At 39.7% G+C, this 8901-nt stretch overlaps 1 protein-coding gene across 1 annotated transcript in view; it reads right to left on the bottom strand.

The window, feature by feature from the left end:
- Positions 1-393: 393 nt before the first annotated feature.
- Positions 394-8901, bottom strand: part of ANO6 (anoctamin 6) — a 93375-nt gene continuing 84867 nt past the window's right edge. Inside the window, exon 20 of the mRNA XM_032688515.1 lies at positions 394-3030. Within this exon, the coding sequence (XP_032544406.1) occupies positions 2995-3030 (36 nt within the window). The 3' untranslated portion in view covers positions 394-2994. The remainder of the gene's footprint in view (positions 3031-8901) is intronic.

Below are 8901 nucleotides of genomic sequence, written 5' to 3'. Positions count from 1 at the left end.
GGCTGTTGCGTGGTTCATTGAAGGCTTCAGGTGAGGTGCTGTGGAAGGGCTGGAGCTGGGCTGGCAGTGTGGGGCTGCCTTTCTGCCCCAGAAGTTTTTCGTCCTGGAAGCAGCCTGGCCCTCAGACCTGCTCAGCCTCACCTCGGCTCTCTCAGGAACCCCTTAACTCATTAATGTAGCAGAAGACTAATCAAGCAATTGCAATGCCTTCATATCTATCTGTAGGGAAAAAAAGCCCTAACAACTTAATTTGGATTCTGGTTTGGTGACTGGCTTTACAATGAAGAAAATAGGTTTTAAAATAAATTCAGTCTTTACAAAGCAATGAAAATCAGTACTTCATTTCACACAGTATTGTACATCTCATTTTATTTTGAAGCTAAACCATCACTAACAAATGTAAGCTAGATATCAGAAAATATTGCATACCTTTGTAACTGATGTAAACCCCGAGGTGTTGGGGTTTTGTTGTTTTTTAATTGCAAGATTTTTTGTGAACTGTGTCTTTTCCTAATTTAAAGTCACGAACATGACTAAATTTGAATTTGGTACATTCCTAGGATCCAGATCCAAAAGTACTCAGGTGTCTTAACTGAAAATTCCTCTAACACTTAAGTTTACAAACTGTGAATCTTAAAACCCACCTAGCACCTATGTAGCCTTTTTACTAATCAATACAAAAGGGATGGAACTTTTCCACTTCTACAAGTTATAATACACATACAGAGCTCCGATCAGGTTTTCATCAAACATCCCATCAAGGACAAAACCAAACATGCGTCTTGATAGATACAAAGCAGTGAAAACCAGCCTAAAAGCAAAATGAAAATAACCATAGAATCAACTCTGTTTGACAACTAAAATTTTCAGTCCTAGCCAATAGCAGCTTTTGGATTGCAAATGGTCTCAATACATAAATTGATGTCACTAAGTGGAAAGGGTCACATAAAAACTGGATTTTTTTTTATTTCCATCAAATTGCATGACAAAGCTAGGAAAACCTAGGCATCGGGTGTTACCTGCTGCATGTTATGGATTTAGATACATTTTAGCAGCTCTACTTCGGTCTTAGGGCTTTGAAAAATTACCTTAATTTTCACACAGTGAGATCTATAGATTGATATGAATTTATTTTTTTTTTTGCTCATTCACACACTTTCTATGGATTGAATATCTTTCAATTCTTTTCTTTTTTTTTTCATCAATTAAACTGATTATTCTAAATTGAATCTGTTAAGGAAAAATATTCCTTTTTCTGTGAGCACTTACAAATCCTTACAGAAAGGTTCTTGGCTAGAGTATGGTGTTTCTGGTCCAAGTTAGGAGGAAGAAGGAGGAGGAGTAGGGAACATTTCTTCTCTTCCTCCCACCATGGGGGAGTGTCCAGGGCCCATCCTAGGATAATGAAAGCTTTGACTCCAGTCAGGCCTCCCTGGTTTCAAACTTGGCAGTAGTGTATCCAGATACTGGATGGTAACTGGGATAAGACTTAGCTGGGAAGGACTCACTGAATTTCTTCTAATGAAATAATTTCATACTGTCATTTTATGTAATTACACACTGGCGTAGGGACCTCAGTCTGCTTTCCCCAAACCCCTGGTGAAAAGGCTTTACTCCATTCTTTTCTAGGCTTTTAAATACGTTTGTGGAAAAATTCCCAAGGTTTTGGGGTTGCCTTTGGTTGCAAAATAGAAAAGTTTGGATTCTTAGAAACTACCTGGGGAGGAAAAACATTTCCCATTTGGCTCTTGTAACAAAACAAATCAATCAAAAAACCAAAAAATTTTCCTTTTTTACTTAATTTTAAATGTTGCTAAGAGATAGATACTTCATTCCTTAAAATTGCTTTTTCATGGAACAATTGTTAGTAGACTAAGCAAGCTGATCCTGCTGTATTGTAAGGTGCTGCAGACAGGAGGCTCATAAATAGATTGAAAAGAAAAAAACGCTGGGAAATTATTCTTATGAAATTAATTCGGTATTTAAATAGGAGGAGCTCATTTCTGTAAAATCAAGAGTATTTCTGTAAAACCAAGAGTGCTTTTTAATCTTTCAGAGATTCAGTCCTAGAGTGGAACAAGTTCTAGAGGGCAGCTCTCATGTCTTGATAAGCGAAAAACATGGAATAAGTGAATAAGGCAGCAGTATCTGTTTTATAAATACATAGAGATAGCTTCATCTCTATAATGTATTCATCATGCAGCAGTAAAACCAGTTTGGCCCCATGTCTTGAGGAACATTAAAGTTTTACTATTACTGCAGTGCATTGGCTGTCCTGCTTAGTGTTACTGTACACTCAATATATATTTTGGGCTTGTAATTGGGGTGTGTTGTGGGGTATTTCTTTATATTTAAATAATTATAGGCCAGATTTTCAAGGAGTGTTAATATATCTGGCTGAAATGGAATCAATGGGGCCAAATTCATTTGTATGAGCTAAGGATCTGGTCCTGTATGCTTAAAAATAGCCTAACGAGAGAAGGACCCATCTACCTACTGAGAGGTTTTGTAACCTACTTCTGCAGCTCTTCTGTTCATTTGGGGAAGCTCTGCTGGGCTTCTGGTTCTTCATCTCCTTGGTCTCCCCCATTGCTCACCAGAGAGTGAGCAGCTTCTGCATATATTAATAATACACAGCTTAAATTGAGCACTGCATATATCAGACAGGATCATGCAGCTGATTGTGACACACCAGAGAGGCCTTGCCCACCACATGGGTAGTCAAAATCAGAAAGATCAGTTCTTCAAATTGCTTTAATATGTGTCTGTCTGTGGGAATGCTGTCAGCCATAGCCTGTGAGGGCTCCATCCTTTGACGTACTGGGAATCTAGAGCTGGTCCAAAGAGTGTTTAAACTTGGGATCATATTTAATTTAATAACATGTGCAGACAGTCTGGTGGATCCTAATGCCTAGTGCAGAGCAAAATCCTACTGCTCCTCTGGTGATGGATGTGTTCACATTGTGTTTCTCCATCTGTTTACTCCATGGAAAGTCACTGCACTCTCTGCTGTGCCTCTTCGAGTTCTCCCTAAAAAGGATATAATTAATTTTTAAAAAGCTTTGCAAATATGTGATTGTATTTAAAAACAAACAAACAAATAAACCCCCAAACTAAGAAGCTGGAGGGTTGCTGAGTAGCTGTGAGCTTAGTGAAAGAAATTGTCCATGGGAGAGAGAAAACAGAAGCAGAAATACTACCCTACCTGGCCACCTATAAAACAACTCAACCAGTTCTCGTTTACTTCCAGGTAATTCACCACATCCCAGTGTCAATCAAAATGGATCAAAAGGATCACAACTGAATAGTGCCAGTTTTTCTCAAAGGGATCCTGGGGTGCCTTGTTTGGGTATAGATGTCTATGCTCCAGAGCCCTAAAACCTGGAGAGGTGAGGCTTAGCTTTTAAATGCCTGTATTCCCCATCCTCTGTAGCATTCTGTTAGGCTGCCAGTACTCAGAAGAGTGAAAGGCCACAGTCATCCCTAACATCCTGATAATCAAATAATATTCAGTGTTAAAATGGTGTCGTTGAGAAGTGACTCTGCTCATATGGAGCTTGTAGGAGTGTAAAATCCCCACAGAAACCTTGTCTCTCATGATGGCTGCAAATGGGAGGTGGAAAATCTGATTGGGTTGTTGCAGATGGATGGCTAAACACCAAAGTATTTAGATCCACAAGTGAGACCTCCCTCCTTCTCAGAGAATATGGGGCTCCAGGAAGGAGTTTGGTGCCTTTGTGCTAGTTTTGGAGTTAAACCAACCTTTCAAGGGAAACAATGCTAATAGACTCATTGCTTTGGCACATGAGCCCTGCTGGAAAGAAAGTCTGTTAATCCCCTCTATAGTCTCTCTATTTATACCCTAAGGCTGCACATAAACTGGCCAAGTACAGGAACAAAAGCTGACTAGTAATATCTCCTGTAGTTGTTCTCATGAGTTATTATCCCTTTCATTAAGGAGCAGGCTAAGAACAACCTCTGTTAAGGACAATGCTCTGAAAAGAAATGTGATTATCGTGCTGATTTAGGTGAAACTTGGTCCTGTGGCTTGCCTCTCCCTGTGCCCTGACTGCCCATTTAAGTGGTGATGTCATCAGCCAAGTTGAAGGAATGCCCTGTCCCTTGGTCCTCAGCGAGATCAGCATCAGCCTACAAGTGAATTTTGTCTTCTCATCCATTACATTAAAGCATTTGGTACTTTAAGACATTTGGTAATATAATTTTTACAATAAAAAGGAAAAATTTCTTGGACTATGTATTTGTATGTCACCTTAGAGAAGGGATCTTCTAGAGAAGGGTAAGGTGTGGGACTGCTCACCAGATTACTAATGTCCTTTCTGGTATTTCTTTACTTATGATAATTTTAGAAATTAATATATATGATAATTCATATATATTACTAATTGGGATTATCTTCCCTTCGGTTTTTATTTAATGAAAATAAAAATCTACACCAATGTCCTCTTTCACTGTGACTGGAGATGTACCTTCTTGATCTGGAAGGCAATACAGCCGAGGTTCTTGTGTGTCAGTCAAATTAAAAGAGGAAAACAGACCAAAGATGGCTTTTCTGATCTTTCTGCAAAGTACATTTCCAGAGGCTCTTGGAAAACCTCATCCTTCATTGAAATGCAACATGCACTTGACTGAGAAGATGCTTTGAAAATGTAGAGTGCAAACAACTCCTCCAGTGATTTTGTTGGAGAAAAAGGAGCAGGGGGAATCCATCATACTTGGTTATACCGAGCATGAAATGTTCTCTTTAGAAAGCTGTTTGTCTGCATCAAGAATAACTGTGTTGTACCTTATGTTCCTGCATTTAGAATTGTTAAAAAGATCAGGCTAGACTTATCTGTAAGAGTTTTACAAATGCTGACCAAATGTAACATTTCCATTCACATATTACCAGTATGATTGAGAATAATTCATTAGATAATGTGGACTTAAGGGGTCTATTAGCAGACTCATGGAGATTCTTGAAGTAAAGTAGTAAATTACTTTTTCAGACCATGTGTTTACAATTTTCCCACCTTTCCAGTGTTGGGCAATCAAAAATTTTATCTACAGTATACCCTGACCTTTCAAGTCACAATCCCATTTAAGGCCAGACAACAGCAATTAATGAAATCAATGCAAAGAGTCATACATTAATTTGTGGGATTTTTTTTGTACTCCTTAAGCTATTTGTGAAAGGAGAGTAAGCTACTCTAATAATAGCTTAATTATAGGTTGGCCAGATGAGGCTGTTGGTGTTTAAAGACATAGAAGGTTTCTATTAAAGAGATGAAACTCCTGTCACACTGGAAAGATAAAGAAAAAAAGGATGATGAGATGAAGAGTGGTAAGTGTTTAAGCTCATGTCTGAGGCTGACTGGGGCCAGATGTTGGACTTAGATGTGGTAGTTGCTGGATTCTTATGAGCTTTCAGCTGCTGAGAGATCACACTAGTATGGGGCAGAGTACTGCCCTCATGTAATTTTGACCATAAGCTCCAAAGTACAAGTATAGGCAGTCCTCCTTCTTTGGAAAACCAAGTGAAAACCAGAAGCAGCGGGAGAAAGCAGAGATTTGGGAATTTTTGCACAAATGTGATTTATTATGAGATTACAAAGTGGGTGTATTGGGTATTTCTAACTTTTGTAAAAGCAAGACAAACTAGAGTATGTTTATTAGGTCATGTACACAGATTGGGCAATTCTGAAGCTGGAGGGGGAAAAAGCTATCCACCTCAAAATCAAGGTTTGGGCATATTTTTATCTTATTCCTGGGCAAAGAAGAGGGAATTTGGAGACCCTCTTGGCCACCACACTGAATATAGTCTCTTTGGGCTTGGCTGTCTGAACTCATAGATCATCTCCTGTGCGTTAAATTAAATTGCACAGAGCCACTAACGCCCATATAGGACCTATGGTAGCAAATAGGAGAGAAGAACTACTGGGAATGTCCTGACTGGTTATTGTAAGAATTTCTTTCTCTATTAAAATGTCTATTTAAATATTTAATAAGTTTTTATTTTCCTGAGAATTCAGCTTTAATTGAAGAGGGATATCTGGAAAAAGGAAGCGGTATATTCCTGAGCCAGCTGTTTGCCAGCATTATTAGAAGCTTTTGAGAAGCCACTTGTGAGAACTAGCCTTGCTCTGCCACAGGTCCTCTAAATTCTTCCTGGCCAAGCCTTGGTGGATGTTCAGCTTCCTCAAGGAGTTAGAATTTGGCCCCCTTCCACTTTCCTCCTGGCTCCACCTCTGCATTTAGAAGATGCATACTCCCAAGTTAAGACATCACATATTGCTCACTCCTGCTCTAGCACAGGTAGGATTTAGTATTAGTCTTTCTTTACTCAACAGTAGAAGTTGTATTTAATATAAGATCTGTTAAATTTAATACTGATAAATTGAGCACTTTCTTAATGTATGTTCACATTCTGTCTTAGCCTGTTATATATGTGCTATATAGATGTGATGCATTGGCTTTGTAAATACACAAATAAAGACAAGAATAAAAAATGCATTTGCAGAACAAGTTACTGTTCTGTGAAGCAATGGAACTTTGAGAGCTGCAGTTCATTCCATGCAAGGCTGAGGATGACTCAGTTGATCTAATACATCATTACCCCTGAGAGGACAGGTTTGATCCCCCAGCTTCTGGGACTGTGTGTTCCCTCACCCCTTGCTCTGGTTGTGGTGCTGTTTGGATCTGTAATGAGCCAGGTTGACTCAATGATCCAGAATAAGACTGAATAAATAAAAATGGGGTAATTTTCTGATGGGTTGGTGAGTTGAATTATCTTCACAAAGGGCCTGAGGAATGCTGTGTGTAGCGCAGATTGATGGAGAGGGAGAATGATGACCTTTTGTCAGCAGAGATCTGTTAGACCCACTCAACTGCCTCTTCCAACCTCCCAGTCAGGATGCCAGGACACAGGACCATGAGAGTTTGAAGCATTCCAAATGGGTCCTGCGTTCTTACCCTGCTATGCCGTGACATAGTGCCCTGCTCTTTCTGTGCACCAGCACTTTGTTCACTGGCCTTGTGATGAGCTGGTAGAAGACTATTCAGTATTTGTATGATTTTAGTTAGGTCTCCCAGTTTTGCATCTTGAGCTGGTCTTTCAGGATGTCAAGTGAACGGAAGTGATAGTGGAAAAATGTGCAGGAAAGCTTACTTGGGGACACAGCAGGTGATTGAGCTATGGCAGGGGTGGCTTAGCTAACTTGAAGCTGTAGGCTTCAGCGCTACAACACACCTGTTTTCTGCATTTTTGTTCCCCTTTTGTTTGGGTGAATTTGAGAGGCACAGTTACATTTTCTATCTGACAGATTTTTAATCTGTACAAAGCCATATGTGTACTATGGACCTAACTCTGATACCTAGGTTGCAAAAGTCTCTTCTTACCCACAAGATATTGAGAGGATGCTACAAGAAGAAGAATCTATCCAAAGAACAAAGGTACATCAATAATCTTAATAAGTTTATACATAGACATGACAACAACCCCCCAAATCACTAACTCATGTTTGTTTGTCAAAAATGTCCACAGCTGGTCCAATTAATTTGATAAGGTAGAAAAATTAGCAAATAACTTGTCGTAGATTCTGATACGGCTAAACCAGCCTGTAAGAAATGGATGGACCTATATTTCAAGGTCCATCCATGTATCAAGTACAGTGTTCAGGACAAATTCCAGTACTGTTCCCATATGTACCATAGATCATACTTTAACTGCTTGCTACTTTGGGCATACTTATTGTAGTAAGGTCCCCCTACTTGACTGAGTTTGTAGTGCGGGTGATACCTCGGTGAGCTATGCACAACTTCTGTGTACCTGGGACTGCTAAAGGCTATTGGAGAACTAGAGCAGACATTATCTTTGATTCAGCGTCAAAACCTGTTTTCATTACTTGGTCTCAACTGCTGAGGACAGCCCAAATCCTCCAGCACTGGAGCTTTCAATAGGACATTGTTTGTTCTGCTGCACTGTCAATAAGATGTCATTACTTTAGCTGCAAGATAAGAAAGGATTTGTTAATGGCTCCTCTTGGGGGATGGTGACATTTTTTTTCCCCTTATAGATCAGGGAAAAGTATGGGAGCATGCTGACAAGGAAAGAAAATCAGTGTGGTTTATTTTTTTGTATTTGCACCTCTCAGTTAAAGCTTTAAGTTATGAAGAGCACAAATGCAGCCTTTTTCTTTTATTTGTAGCCATGTGCAAAAACAGTGATATAATGATTGGCATGCATAATGTATATACCTTTCTAAGACATAAAAAGAGATACTTTAGAGTCTTTTAAAAAGAAAACTGCTGTGAGCTGTAACAGGTCTGTAACCTATTGTTAATCCGGAATTACAGTACTCTAGGAGAGGCAGATCACTTTTTGCCTTTTCCAGATCTAACTAATTAGTTACTAATTAACAGCAGATATGGAAAGAATTTTTCAGCTCTTGCTTTGGCATAGCTGTCAGTGCTGTAACCTAGAGGCTACATGGCTGGGAATGGGGCTGCTGCTGCCATCACGCTGCAACCTCTGCCTCTGGCCAAAACCTCCTGCAAATACCCCTGTCTGGTGTCACCTCTGTCCTCAGCTGCATGGCAGGCTCCTGCAGGCTGCTGTCATGAAAATCCCTGGTTGTCCTGCATTTTTTTGGCAATCTCTGAAATAACAATGTGGTATTTGTTGCAAAACCACATTTAGGACAATGGTTAAGGGCCCGATTCTGCAAATTTTTAGCCATCCATATAATCTTCTATATAGTTAAAGACATGAACACCCAGAGAGCATGCCTGAACTTGGAAAATTCACTTGGCTTCAGGTGAAGCATGAGCTCAAGGTACAATAGTTACCCCTGAATAGGGATATTCAGGGACCCAGACCAGGTGCCAAGACCAGTCCAACTTGTT

This window comes from Chiroxiphia lanceolata, chromosome 5 (assembly GCF_009829145.1).
Source record: "Chiroxiphia lanceolata isolate bChiLan1 chromosome 5, bChiLan1.pri, whole genome shotgun sequence".
Classification (NCBI taxonomy): domain Eukaryota; kingdom Metazoa; phylum Chordata; class Aves; order Passeriformes; family Pipridae; genus Chiroxiphia; species Chiroxiphia lanceolata.
Note: the sequence above shows the minus strand (reverse complement) of the source record. Positions and strands in the feature narration are given on the sequence as shown.